A 15,484-nucleotide genomic window follows, 5' to 3' on the forward strand; every position below is an offset into this window, starting at 1 on the left:
AAACCAATTTAAAATTAAGGCAACAAGGACAGGCCACAGTGGCTCAGCAGACAGAGTTCTCGCCTGCCATGCTGGAGACCCAGGTTCAATTCCTGGTACCTGCTCAAGCAAAAAGAAAAAAAAAAAAAGATACTGACTTACATACCATTTGATCAGCTGTCAAAACTGAATGTTCTCAAATATCAAGTAGGAAGTTCTTACAGATATTTGTATTGTATAGTAGTGGCCTTTGTTACTAAATATTTTCCTTATTTCAGGAAATTTGAAGATACAAATATTTTTATAATGAACATATGGAAATCTTAACCACCTAAAATGGATATCTTAGTTAGCTTATCCATAGGCATATAAAAAAAAAAGTTAAGTAATCATCATATAGTTTAAAAAAAAATAACATGATTTTTTTAAATCATGTTATATTTAAAAAAAAGTTAAAAATCATAAAGCCTGTTTGTACAATATTTTTCATAAACCAAATTAAAATTAAAGCAAGGAAGGAAAAAAAATCTATAAATACCGATATCGGAGTTACTTGAATTCTAAATATTGAACAGTATCTAAAGTATGATTTGATTCTATCAAAACTGTGTACATTCTCAAAATATCAGGTAAAAAGTTATTACAAATATCAACTTTGCTATAGTAGTGAGCTGTGTTACTAAATATTTTCAAATTTCTGATTTCAGGCATTTATCTTATCTAGTATTACTATAACTGCCTATAGTTTTTTTAAAATGCTTTATAGTTTTAAAATATAACATACATATATATATATATACATGTATGTTATATTTTAGAATCATTTTCTCATTTTTAGTTTTTATTCAACCAAAATATAACTTTTTACATATATATATATATATATATATATGTACACAAAGAAAAGAAAGAAAAAAAAGCAACAATTTTCGAAGCACACCTCAACAAACAACTACAGAACAGTTCCCAGAGTTTGTCATGGGCTACTCTGCCCTCAACTCAGATTTTTCCTTCTAGCTGCTCCAAAATACTGGTGGCTTTATCAGAGTCATACTAATGGAATCATACAGTATCTGTCCTTTTGTGTCTGACTTACTTCACTCAGCATTATATCCTCAGGGTTCATCCATGTTGTCATATGTTTCGGGACATCATTTTGTCTAAGTGCTGCATAATATTCCATCATATGTATGTACCACGTTTTGTTTATCCAGGACTGTAGGATCTTAATCTTTTTTTTTCTTTTTTTTTTTTTTTACATGGGCAGGCATCGGGAATTGAACCCGGGTCCTCTGGCATGGCAGGCAAGCATTCTTGCCTGCTGAGCCACCGTGGCCCGCCCTCGGATCTTAATCTTAACCTGTAAATCTCAGAACTGTGGGATCTGAGATATTGTACCAGGGTCCACCTGGGCTGTCTGACAGTGGGTGGTGTCCACTAAGTAAGCTCGTGATGAAGCTGAGATTTTTCTCGGTACTTGCTTTTCTTGGGTGTTGGCTGTTAGACTGTGCTTCCACTTTTCAAGAGTGCTAGAAATGTCCAGCCCTTTGTCTGATATGGCAACCAAACAAACTCAGTGTAGAGGGGTCACACTTCACCATAGGGCTTGTAGACAGTGACCCCCTCGAGGTTAGGTCAACTCAGTTGGGGCCCCTTGTTCCCAGACCATGCAAGTGTGACTGTGCTGCCCTGGTTGCTGGGCACAACCTCACTCCAGTTTTGGAGCAGCTCTTTACATCCCATCTTGAACCCACCTCGGCCACCAAGTTGCAAGGTCTGCTCTGAAGTTGTTCAGGGCTCGGGCCTTGTTAATAGAAGAGACCAGGGGACACTGAGCCGAGGGTGGGCACTGGGTCCCCACCAGCAAGGGAACCCCTAACAGGGGCGACTGGTGACACCAGGGGGTGTTTCTGGCTGGTTTGTCTGCATTCACCTCTCTCAGCTCAGGGAAGTTCTTAAATAGCCCTGTGGGCGTTTCTGGTGTTTCCAGCAGTGCCCGGAATTCCTCCCTGTCAGTAAAAAGTAATGTCGTTTTGGGTCCAATTAGTCATATTTAATCCTAAGCATTCCTATGTCTTATCTAGAAACCTGATCCCACATCTGTGGGCTGTTGGGTGATTCTGGGCCAGCCAGAGGTTGGGAAAGCACAGGAGGAAAGAATAAGTTCTTATCCTTAAGCTGGAATGACTGCTTATCTTAGCCTTGGGAATGCACATAAAGGAATTCTTAAAGCTTCCTTGTAAAATAAAACACAGCATTGATGCACCATGTAATTTTGAGTCAGATTGAACCATCTCTTCAAAGTCATTTTAGGGTGTAGAAACAGTCTGGTAATGATTTTAGCCCTTTAATATGAAATTAGCTTAAAATTAAAGATATTTCTATTTTATATATAAAAAAGACCATTTTCTATTTTTAAAAAATCAGGGATCTTTTAATGATTTGAAGGATACTAACTTTAAGATTCATTCCAACTTAGATTCTACATATCTGCAGTTTTGAAACTTGAAAAATTAGGTAGGGGTCTTCAGGGTCAAGTGGAGGTGACCTGCCGGAAGGTAGGAATCAGAAATTTTTTGGAAGGAGAAATGAGATTCGTTTCTGGCCCACTAGTCCAAAAGCTACTGATATGGGGATCCCTGGGAAGGTTGGGGTTGTAGATAACTAACTGCTCTCTCTCTGGGGTCCAGGCCATAGTTGTGGCTTGGGCAAAGGTGAGGGAGGCTAGGTATGTGAAGAGCTAAGATGGCTGGGAGCAGTTGGAAAGGGCAGTCTCCTCACTGATGCCCACCAGGCCACTCCCAGGGAGTAACCACAGATTGTCAGTGGGCAGAAACTAAAGATAAATTTTTTTCTTCATAATTTCTGGTTTTTTTTTTTTTTAATTGTGAAAAATAACATATATACAAAAAGCAATAAATTTCAAAGCACACTGCAACAGTTAGCTATAGAACAGATGTCAGAGCTTGGTATGGGTTACAGTTCCACAATTTTAGGTTTTTCCCTCTGTCTACTCCAAGACAGTGAAGACTGAAAGAAATATCAATATAATGATTCAGCAGTCACATGCACTCGTTAAATCCTATCTTCTCTGTTATAGCTCCACCTTTTCCTTTGATCTTTCTCCCAGTCTTTAGGGGTATTTGGGCTATGCCCATTCTAAGTTTTTCATGTTGGAAAGGGCTATTAATAGTATGGGATAAGGAAATGGAACTAATTGATGTTCTGGAGAGGCTGGCCCCTCCGGGGTTCAGGATTTATCTGGCCTAGGAACCATCTGGGGTTTGTAGGTTTCTGGAAAGTAATCCCTAGTGTATGGAAACTTTGTAGAACCTCATATAAAGCCCTGGGTGTTCTTTAGGGTTGGCAGGAATGGTTTTGGTTGGGGTTTGGCAAACCATGATAAATAGCAATATCTAGCTGAAGCTTGCATAAGAGTAGCCTCTAGAGTAGCCTCTTGACTCTATTTGAACTCTCTCAGCCACTGAATTATTTTCCCCCTTCTGTTGGAGATAAATTTTAAAAAGGAACATAGTCCTAATTCAGACCCAGAACCTCTACCTGTCTGGATGTAGGAAGAATACCCTTAGGTTAAAATGAAACTTTTAAAAGTTTTGCAGAATGAAACATAATCTAAACACCCCAGGAAAAAAAAATGGGCAGAGATCACAGACAATTTAATGGAAAAGAAATTCAAGTGCTCAATAATAAATGAAAAAATGTTTATCCTCGCTAATAATAAAAAATGCAAATTTAAAAATCAAATTGGCAGAGATTTGAAATAACAGATTTTATAACTCAATAATAAAAACTCAGATGACCTAGTTTAAAGATGGGCAAAGAATTTGAATAGACGTGTCTCCAATGAAGAGTTGCAAAATGGCCAGTAAGCGTGTGAAATCATGTTAAAAAATCATTAAGTAAGGGTGTACGCATATTTCAGTGTTAGAATGCTCGCCTGCCATGTGCGAGACCTGGGTTCAATTCGTGGCCCAAGCACCCCCCCCCCGCCACCCCCCACCAAAAAAAAACTTAAAATCATTAAGTTCTAGAGAAATACAAATCAAAACCACAAGGATATACCACTTTTCACCCACTAGGGTGTCTATAATCAAAATACAATAGCAAGCGTTGGTGAGGATATGGGAGATGTGGAACCCCCATATACTACTGGTGGAAATGTAAAACAGTGCAGCTGCTTTGGAAATTAGTTTGGCAGTTTCTCAAATGGTTAAACTGAGTAAACCATAAGACTGCAATTCCGCTCCTAGGTATACCCAAGATAATTGAATTGAAAACATGTATACTCACAAAAGCTTGCACAAGTAAGCAGTCTTATTCATAATAAACAAAAGTGGAAACACCCTCAATCCATCTACTGATGAAGGGATAAACAAACGTGGGATATTCATCCAGTGGAATATTATTTCAGGACAAAAAGAAACAGAGTGCTAATGCATGCTACAGTATGAATGTACTTTGAGAACATGCTAAGTGATAGAAGCCCAGCACAAAATGCCACATATTGTGTGATTCCATCTATATGAAAGGTCCAGAATAGGCAAATCTGTAAGGACAGAAAGTAGATTGGTGGTTGCCTAGAGTTGGGGAGCGAGTCAAGGAAGGGAAAGAGACTGCCCATGAATACTTGGGCAGTCTCTTATGGGGGTGATGAAAATGTTGTAAAATCAGATAGTGATACTAAAACCCACTGAATTGTACACTTTAAATGGGTGAGTTTTATGGTATGTGAATTATACCTCCATAATCCATAAAGCTATTTACTTTCTTTTTTTTTTTTTTTTAAGGAAACTTACATTTAGTAAAGGTGAGAGAGAGAGAGCACAGGGTGTAAATTCATGTGCCTTCTTTCCTGGAGGATAATTGGGTCAAGTGCACTAGGAGCCTTAAAAAGACTTGATGCTGTAACTCTGCCTTGGAAACATACCTTAAAACAGATCTCAAGATGTGTAAAGATTCATGTTCACAAATGTGCATCAAATTATTATATATAATAATAGATATTTGGAAACAATCTAAATTTCCGCCTTCAAGGAAATGCTAAACCTAAGAACAGCAAACAAAAAAAAAGGTAGGCAGTATTACACAAATATAATGTTTTTGAGGAACATTTCATAATAAGATTTTTGTGAAAAAACATGATGAACTCCATGTACCCCTGGGCAGAAAAGATTTACTATAGCAGGTCTCAGGCTACCGTCCTTAGAAAGTCCTACCTGCAATATTGGCTCTTTCCTGGCCCCTGGGAACTCGGCCCTTGGAGTGTTCCCACGTATCCTAACAGATAAGGGTGTTTCGCAGTGTCTAGGCTGATTGTGCAAAGAATGTGTTTTGTGCTGAACACCAGCTTTCCTTCTGGAAGTCTGGAATTTTGGTAAGTACTAGGCAGAGGATGCCTCTGCGACAGACCTCAGTGAAAACCTTGGGTGCCGATTCTCCAGTGGGCTTCCCTGGGTAGAAGCATCGCATAAATGTCACTGTACTTTTGTAGCTGGTGGATGTGCTTTTTGTGACCCCTCGTGGGAGGGAGGGACAGTAGGGGATCTGCACACGGGATTACTTCTGACCACACATCTGTCTTTTTCCCTGATGACCCAGCTGTTTATCCTGACTAAGCCACTGCAATAAATCTTAGCCCTGAGTACAATTATATGCTGCGTCTAGCAAATCTCCACATGTGGGGTCATCTTGGGGACCCCTGACAACCACTGATGTGGGAAATAACAGCTTACATATAAAATAGGATGGAAAGGACGGAGACCAATTCATAGTAGCTGTATTACAGTTGTGTTATGAGTGACTTTTATTTTCTTCTTTATAGTTTTTAATAGCTTATGCATTTTCTATGCTGTTTCTTTTATGTTCAGAAAAGATTACTTTAAAAAGTTAAATATTAACATTTAATCAGTTCTGTTAAATATTGTAATAGCATATTATAATATGTTAATATTGTAATAAAGATCTTTAGAATGGCTCACCTTTGAAAGTGCATTTCTCATTTTCCCGTAGGGTTGTAATCCCCTTGCGCAAACTGGCCGGAGCAAACTGCAGAATCAAAGGGCTGCCTTGAACCAGCAGATCCTGAAAGCCGAGCGGCTGAGAACAGGAGCGGAAAACCTTCTGAAGTAGGTGTCTTCTGGCTCTGTGCCTTAGCTGGCAAGTCAGGTCTCCCTGAGGTGTACCTGTTTAGTCCCTAAACTCCCAGGAAGACCTGCCTGCCTTCTTTTCCCAGGCTCAGTTGTAGCTGTGAGTTGCCTCCTAATTCCCAGGACCTGGGGCAGACTCTTTCCTACCTAGTACTTGGTCATGTCAAGAGAAAAAGTATTTTACCTGCCGGTTTGGGTGTTTGGGCAGAGGGGGACCATCGGGTGACTGGCCTTGATTCAATCAGTCATCCTGACTGGAAGCCCAGTTACTGTCTTCAAGTATGTTTTCCCTGCTTCTCGTGGGACTTGTCTATTTTCTCCCATGCCTGGCACTTTGCCTGGTCTAGAATTGCTGTGTGGTAAATGTTTGTTGGCTGCAGAAAGGGCAGCGCGGCAGAAAAGAGAGAATGGAGCCTTTTAATTGCCAGTGTCCAACCTCTCCAACATGAGGCTTCCAGTACAGTCCTCTGCTCGTGGGGACACACATCACTCGTTATTATCCAGTGGTGGTAAAATAGCTCTTTATCAAGCATAGAACTCAGGAAAGGCTTACTTGTGTCCTAGGTAGCTATAAAAATTCCCCTGCTTCCCAATTAAATGCAGTGAGAGACACCATGATCTGCTGCTTTCCCCCTGGGTCCAAGGAGTGTGGAATTTCTTCTTCCTTCAGAGCTCTGAGGATAACTTTTTTAAAAATATATTTTTATTGAGAAATATCCACATAGACAGTCCAACCATATTATACAATCCGTGGTTCACAGTGTCATCACGTAGTTATATATTCTTCACCAGCATCCTTTTGAGAACATTTGCATCACCCCAGAAAAAGAAATCAAAAGAAAAAAGAAGTCATGCATCCCATATCTCTTACCCTGCCCTCTCATTGACCCACAGTGTTTCCATCTATCCAATTTTTACCCCTTATCTCCCCCTGTTATTTATTTATTTTTATCCTTTTTTTTTTTTTTTCTCATCTGTCCATACCCCGGATAAATGGAGCACCAGGCACAAGGTTTTTACAATCACACAGTCATGTTGTAAAAGATATATAGTTATACAGTCTTCTTCAAGATTCAAGGCTACTGGAACACAGTTCAGCTATTTCAGGTACTTTCCTCTAGCTACTCCAGTACACCATAAACTAAAAAGGGATATCTGTATAATATATTAAGAATAACTTCAGGATAACCTCAGCTCTTAGCCACTGAAAGTTTTTATCTCGTTTCTCTCTTCCCCTTTTTGGTCAAAAAGACTTTCTCATTCCCGTGATGTCAGGTCCTGGCTCATCCCCAGGAGTCATGTCCCACCTAGTGGGAGGGTGGGGGAGGGTAGTGAATTCACCTGCCAAGTTGGCTTAGAGAGAGAGGCTACATCTGAGCAACAAAAGAGGTTCTCTGGGGGGTAATTCTTAGCTATAATTAACAGTAGGCTTTGCTTCTCTTTTGCAGGAATAAGCTACATAGGGGCAAACCCCAAGATTTAGGGCTTAGTCTATTTGATTTGGTTGTCTCCACTGCTTGTAAGAATATAGGAATTCCCCAGATGGGGAAGTTTAATATTTCCTCCTTTCTCCCCAGTGCCCCTAGGGGACTTTGCAACTACTCCTTTATTTATTGCCCAAATTACTCTGGGATATATTGGGTCATCACACTAACCTGGGCAAACCAATAAGATCTCATGCCCTATTCCAGATTCCATGTACTTTTGGTGTTCAACTAAACTGACGATACGGGTTAAATTAGGTAATACACTACCCAAAATATAAATTGTGCACCAAATAAACATCTCTCCTTTTGGTCTCATATAGAAGTTGAAGTTTTAAAATAAGGACCATATCATCCTTTACCCTGTTTCTGATCTACCCCAGTCCTATCCACATCAGCTGCATTCATATCTCTAGTCACAGTCTGATCCCTTTTTCACCTTTTTAAACAGTTCCTGTACAGGGTACTACTGACTTATATAGCTTCAGAGCTCTAACTCTGAGTCTCAGATGTCACATGAATATCCGAGGTTTCAGAGAATGACCAGATTATATGCAAATAGCTCAGTATTTCAGAATTTAGAAATATCAGTTACAACTCGTGAATATATGTGACTACAGTAAGAGTTTACAATCTAGAACCCTTTACAATTGGCCCCAACCTGATAAATAACCCATGCTTTTGTGTATTATAGTTAATCCATATGAGTGAGGCATGATAATATTTGTCTCTTTGTTCCTGACATGTCATTCAACATACAGTCCTTAAGGTTCATTCACCTAGTTGCATGCCTTCTTGTGGCTGCTCAGTAGTCCCTTGCATATAAATACCACCATTTCCCCTTCCTCTTCTCAGTCCTTGTACCCTCATGCCACCTCCATCCATTGTGAATAGCAAACACTGCTGCTATAAACACCAGTGTGCTAACGTCCATTCATGTCCCCAGTTCCTCCAGGTATATACCTTAGCAATGGGGTTGCAAGATCATATGACAACTCCACCTCTAGCCTCCTGTGGAACCACTGCACTGTCCTCCAGAGGGGCTGCACCTCTCAGCTTCCCTACCAACAGTGAATAGGTGCATCTTTTTCTCCACATTTTCTCTAGCACTTGTTTCTCTCTGTTCATTTTTAAACAATTTTATTCGCACGTCATACAGTCCAACCTAAGTAAATAGACATGCCTTTGCCACCATAATCTATACGAAGATATTTCTTTTTCTTCCACAAACAATCCATACCCATCCTCAGTGCCCCTCACTTGCTGACATTAATTTTGGCATGAGGCCTTTGTCACATTCAGTGGAAGCATATTACAATCTAGGGATAATTTTTACATTCCCAGGCCACCACTTGCAGAGGCCGGCTGGGCTAGGACCATGCCTGCTGCCCTGGGAAGTGAGACAGGAGCCTGCTGGGGACTCAGAAAGAGAAGTTGAGCTTTCACAGGGACCTGGAATCCAGAAGCCTTCACCTTTTGATGGGGAAGGTGTCTGGGTCTGCTTTCTTGCAGTTGTGATTTGCTTGAGGTTTCTCAGGTTTTTTTTTTTGTTTCCGAGGCTGCTCCAGAAAATACCGTGAAATAGGTTGGCTTAAACAATGGAAATTTATTAGCTTACAGTTTTGAGGCCGGAAAAATGTTCAAATCAAGACATCATCAAGGCGATGCTTTCTTCCCAAAGACCGTCTACCAGTGATGATGGTTGGCTTCTCTGCCACATCTTGTCCTGGTCTCTTCCTTCTGTTCTGGGTTCCCTTTCAATTTCTTGTTTCCTGTGGCTTTCTTTCTCCCTCTCTCTTTTTGTATTCATTCCATTTGTAAAGAACTCTAGTAATGGAATTAAGACCCATCCTGATTGAGGTGGGTCACACCTTAATTGAAGTAGCCTCATCAAAAGGTCCTACTTACAGTGGGTTCACACCCACAGGGATGGATTAGATTTAAGAACTTGATTTACTTGGGTATATTCAGCTTCAAACCACCACACCTGGCCTTTTGGAGATTCCAAGGAGGGGGGCACACAAAGGCTGCAGGAAATTGATGGGGCCTTTGGAGTGCCAGAGGCTGCTCAGGAACTTATTGGGAAAAACAAGTATACCAAATCTGAAGTTTGTGAGAGAGCCCCGAGGCACTCATGTTTTGGTGGTTACGGACCTGCTAGAGCTGTGTGGTCTGCTCACAGAGTACTCAGTAGGAGGGTATCTGACCTTGAACTTGGGATAAATTCATTCTGTATTTGCTCCTTAGGAAAGATCTTGAAGATAGTAAATGAGGAAAAAGAAGGTACAGACAGGATAGCCTGTGTATGTATACATATGTGTTTAAAGGATTTGTACCTGTGCTTTTGTATATGCACAGATGCTTTCCAAATGATATGAAGAATGCTGTTAGTAGAGTCAGCTTAGGGGAAAAGCAGGGGATAGGGGCTGGAGGTGACCTTGCATTTCTTTTTACTCCCTCTGATGTTTGCATGTTCTTTTACCTGTGTGTTATTTATTTATATTGTGAAATACTGCAAAGGTACAGAAGAATAATTTAACAACCCCCGCCCCCCCACCGAAGCTACTGTTCCATCAATGAACAATGCTCTGCTTGTATTGGTTTTGCTACTCGTGAAACAGCAAAGGACAAAAGGTCCTTGAGAGGGGAACTGTCTGGGAACTTCTTCTCCAGTGATTTTTGTAACTGGGCAAAAGGGGGATTGTTACTGTGGGAAACTGGGAGAATATTGCAGCATTCAGCGTTTAAAATGTCTGAAAGTGTCCCTGTCTCAAGATGAGTCAGGACCTGGATGGGGTCAGCCCTGTACTGCACAGTGGCCCTCAGATTTGGGGAATGCCTGCCACATGCTGGACTTGGGGTACTGGGAAGGGCACAGCTCGCTCGCCCATGTTGTGTTTGGCAGCCGTGGCCTCTTGTTGACACCTTGCCCAGCTGGTGGGCAGTCTTTTTTTTTTATTATTACTAATTTTAAAAAAAATATACCAAAAACGAACACAAACATTCATAACATATGATCATTCCGTTCTACATATATAATCAGTAATTTACAATAGCATCACATAGTTGCATATTCATCATATCTTGATGCTGTGACTTCTTGGCTGCAGTTGGTTTGCCTGTTCATCCCCCCAACAGACACATTTGTTGAGCACCTCGTAAGTGGCAGTGATTGAGGTGGAGGGGACCAGGCTGCAAGTAATTCAGACGAGGCTTGACTTTCCTGATGCTTAAATTCTCATGGGTGAGAATTTGGAAGACATATTTTCCAAAACAGAACAAAAAAAAGACGTTGAGAGAAGAGTAGTATTGTGTTATAATTTTGTAAATCTCTTTAATGTTTGGCTTGATAGGAGACATGTGGGTTCTCATGTCTGTTTCTATAGTCAAGTCTGTTGTGATATGTTATTTTGGTTGAAGAAGATGAAGAGACTCCGGCATCATACAGATTTGTAGTTAGGAAAAATAAGAGTATTTTACTAGACTTTCAGATAATTGTGGATATTCTTCTTTGACATGTCCCCCAAAATTGGACAGATTGTAGTTTCTGAAATAGTAGCTGCATTGTAGCACCTGAAGCCTTGTCAGTGAACCTTACACATTCTGCTATATTAAACTCCACTGGTCTAGCTTGTAAAAACAAGCTCTCCTGGTTGGAGATCCTCAAGTAAGCAATTCAGAAGTGATATTTCCTAGGGAGACAATAAAATAAGGAAATTGGATAGAGAGTGACTTAGAGAGGGAGGCCCTTCTTGGAAGGGGACTTTGAGTTTCTATGGCAGTTTTGTCTGCCTTGCTCTGTTAATGATTCGAGCAAAAAGCCTCTGACGTCCACTTGTGGCTCCGGCTTGTTGTCAAGTCTGTGGTGGTAGAGCTGGGAGGGGTAGGGGTGAAATTGGTTGTTAATGATTTCCTCAGCTACCTAAACGTTCAAAGTGCTGCTCTCTGGAGAGTGTTGTCAGAGGAAAACCCTAAAGGTATTTATTAATCTGACTCAACTGGCACCAACGGTTTCTCAAAACAAATAGGACATTTTGCCAAGTCTATCTCGCCTTGTTGGGCAGCTGATGAAGTAGCTGTCCCTGAGGGCAGGGGGTCATTTCAGTTAGAAACTAGGTCCTTCTGGCCTGGCTGTCTGTCTTCAGGCCCCCAGAAGTCCTGTTGCAGCTGCGGGTCAAAGATAGAGCATTTGGAAGTGGGGGTGAGGCACGTGCGGGAAAATGTCCTGGGAAACGAAGGCGTTGCGGAGCAGCCCTTAGCTGTGTTGGCAGGCGGGTATTGCGGCTGGGCAGGCATTGTGAAGAGCTGTGTTCTGTGCCCTTTTGAGATCTTCTTGGTCTCTGGTCCATATTTGCCGAGAGTCTGTGAACTTCCTAGAGTTTGAGTAGGAAGTTATCAAATATTTTATTTTATTAAAAAATTTTTTTTATTAATTTTTAAACTTTTTTAAAAATATGACAAGAAAGAAACACGTTCTTAACATATGATCATTCTGTTCTACATATATAATCGGTAATTCACAATATCATCACATAGTTGCATATTCATAGAACATTTGCATCAATTCAGAAAAAGAAATAAAAAGACAATAGAAAAAGAAATAAAACAGAAACAGAAAGAAGGAAAAAATTATACATACCATACCCCTTACCCCTCCCTTTCATTGATCACTGGCATTTCAAACTAAATTTATTTTAACATTTGTTCCCCCTAGTATTTATTTTTATTCCATAATCACGTATTTTAAATGTGCTTTTTCAGGATAGACAAGGACAATATTCTCTTGCTTTTCCAAACTCCCTTTCCTCCCTTGAACAAAGCTAGGGTAGAAATGAGTTGATGTTTTTCTGAAACTGATGCGGTCTTTGTGAGATTTAAAGCAAGTTGTCACCATTGTTCAGTTTGAACTAACTAACCTCTCTGGGCTCCTGGCTCTCAACCACCTCTTTTTTTTTTTAACTTCAAATGGGTGAGACGTATGTGAATTATATCGTAATAAAAACATTATAACAAACAAAAAAAAAGAAAGAAAGAAATAGAGACTTTGGAAAATTCTTCCAGAGCCCTTGAAATTGATATTTTTAAAAAATAACTGCTTTTTTCCCCTCTTCCTTTTCCACACTTCCAATTCAGCAAGCTGCCATGCTGACTTTTACACAGTTGTCTTCATTCAGTATTAGAATTTACACCATAAATCTGCACTAAAAATAAACCCATTAGGCTCTGAGTAGATTCCTTCAACATATATGCAGGACAGACAGACATGCATCTTCTAGCTGTATGGCAAAGAGTCAGGTTACCCAGACCTTAATTTTTCCACCTTTATGAGACTAGTGCTATCTACTTCATAAGGATATTATGAACTAAACCATTATTTTCAAATTCCTATAAACAGGATAGATGTCTTTCTAAGCTTCCTATTTTTAAGAAATGAGAACTTTTTCCTGGCTCCCCTTTTGTATTGGTAGCTGTTGGACTAGATCAGAGAACCAAATGTGAGGCTTATGGGGTCTGGTGGGCATGGAAATGAGTGAAGGGGGTTGAGATCAGTGCTTTGAGGCAGTAAGGAGTGGTGGGGTCTGTGGGGAAGTACAGACCATGCACCCTCTCTGGAGTGGGGCACTGCGATTTTGTCCATGGGGGGCAGGCCCAGGGTTGCCAGATCTCTCTCTCAATGCGGTTCCTGTTCCCTGAGGGACAATTTTACTAAAAGATTTGAGAGAAAAAGAAAAGTTTACCAAACCAAATGAGACCTACAGGTCAGAGTGCAAAATTCACATGCATCCTCAAGACGAAGAAATCTGGACTAAGGTGGAGCAGCTGTCATTACATAGGTCCTTCTCTTGGTGTAAAAGATCTCAGAAGTTCAAATTTGAGTGCAAGTGTATGTGGTTGTGGTCAGTAGCTATGGGGAATGTGATTTTACTTTCCTCATCCACATCTGGTGGATTGGGACATTTTTGCATTCTTAACTTTTTCAGTGCACTTGTGTTCTTTTCAGGGAATACCCAAGGGATTGGACCTTCCCTTGGGTTCAGGCCAGGAGCAGGCCCTGGAGAACCTGGGCAGGGAACCTCTGAGCAGGGAAGGGCAGAAACACCCTTCTGCCTCATTCCAAGTTGGCCAAGGCCTCTTGTGGCTGTAATATCAGTTCCTAGACCCACAGGGGCTTTGAAGGTGGTGTGCACCCAAACAGAATCCAAGAAGAGGTTCTACAAAGCCTATAGAAGTGACTTCTTTTCTTCCAGAAAAGCAGCCCAGATGCAGAGCTCCAATATTGCCAACCCGAGACTCTGGCCTAATCCTTGATTTGGGTCAGCTGGTTCTATACTTGTCCATTGCCCCAAGCCATGCCCCCAGCCTGGATATAGATGGAGCTGGAACACATTCATTCTCTTGAATTGGCATGCTTTTTTTCCAGAAGGCCCCTATCCCTCCACCAATGAATCTAGTACATTATCTGTACTAGAAAAATAGCTCAAATTCTAGGGCTGACTTCTGAATCAACCTTGAGACCAAAGGTCAGCATTTTGGAAACCAAGCTCGAGGCTGTGCTTGGCTGCCAACCTTTCCCAGAGTGACCCACCCATGGAGGTCCATATCTAACCAGCTCATGGATTGGGTGCAAATCTTAAAACGTGAATTATTGCCAAATCAGGATGGGAATGTAATAGATCATTCTGTTGAGGTGAAAAATCAAAAGTTGGCATTTGGAGCTCCTCCAAATATTTGGGTGGTGGCGCTCCAGGGCTAAATTCTTGGACCTCCTCTACTACTAAGAATCAATGAGCCACCCTGCTGCCCATAGAAATCACTCTGTCGCTTCTTCTATCATCTGAAATTTATTAAGTCCCCACCATGTGGAAGGAACTGTGTCCAGTTCCAGGAGGAGTACAGAAAAATGCAAGGCAACAGTGTTGTATTTATTTATCTTGCCCTCTTCCAAAGCGGATTCAAGGCACCTGAACATGCTGCTGTAACACATAAGATTGAAATGTGAGTGAATGAGGAATTGGGGACTGAAAATGTAAGAATAAGAAAGTGATTTGGCTGGAGGTAAGGCTTATGCCTTAAGGCGCATGCCACGAGACCCTAAATGCTTTTTTTATACTAGAGCTGCAGTTTGTCTCTGAGTTCGAGTTTCCCAGCAGCTGTTATGAGGATGGGAATGTGATCTGAAACATGCTTCATGTCCATATGCCCAAAGAAAACCAGTTGCTAAGAAGTGAACCTGTCTCCAGTATTGATGCCTGAGAGAATTTTCTCCCTTGGATCCTTGTGAATCAGCCATTTTCTCAATAATATCTCTGCAGTACAGATTTTTACAAGTTGCAGGTTGTGACAGTGGTGTGTAATGAAGTCAATTCAGTGGGTTGCAAGCAGATTTTTTTTTTTTTTAAATAGGAAGTATATTAGAGTAGAAAAGAATAGAGCATCACATGATGTACAGCTAAGGATGGTTTGATGAGGCTTTTGTTTCTTCTGTGTGTGTGTGCCTCTGCATGTGTGTGCTGTATTATAATATTAGATGTATTTCTTTCTGGTGGTGACAACCAAAAAGCAAACAAGCAAAACAAATCCCAATGCCTGGCCAAGAAGCCCAAACATCCCTTTGTGAAAACCTATTGAGCAGGAAGAGGGCATGTGCCACCATACATGCATTCAAGGTACAGCTTGTCTTTTGTGGGGAGGGAAAGCATAGGTGTGTTTGTCTATTAAGAAGAAAGAGTTCCATGAATGGAGGGGGAAAGATGGAGGGAAGGAAAGGAATAAATGTAATATAATTGCCAGAAACCTCTGGGCCCAAATATCTGTTAGAATGGGGGTGAGCCTGAGTGGAAAGGGCGGATTTTA

At 40.9% G+C, this 15,484-nt stretch overlaps 1 protein-coding gene across 2 annotated transcripts in view; it reads left to right on the plus strand.

The window, feature by feature from the left end:
- The window catches only part of RHPN2 (rhophilin Rho GTPase binding protein 2), a 62,627-nt gene that overhangs the window by 8,902 nt on the left and 38,241 nt on the right, over window positions 1-15,484 (plus strand). For both annotated transcript variants that reach the window (XM_077132243.1, XM_077132244.1), the window contains exon 2: window positions 6,010-6,125. In XM_077132243.1, the coding sequence (XP_076988358.1) occupies window positions 6,010-6,125 (116 nt within the window). The remainder of the gene's footprint in view (window positions 1-6,009; window positions 6,126-15,484) is intronic.

Source organism: Tamandua tetradactyla, chromosome 16, assembly GCF_023851605.1.
Source record: "Tamandua tetradactyla isolate mTamTet1 chromosome 16, mTamTet1.pri, whole genome shotgun sequence".
NCBI classification, from domain to species: Eukaryota; Metazoa; Chordata; class Mammalia; order Pilosa; family Myrmecophagidae; genus Tamandua; species Tamandua tetradactyla.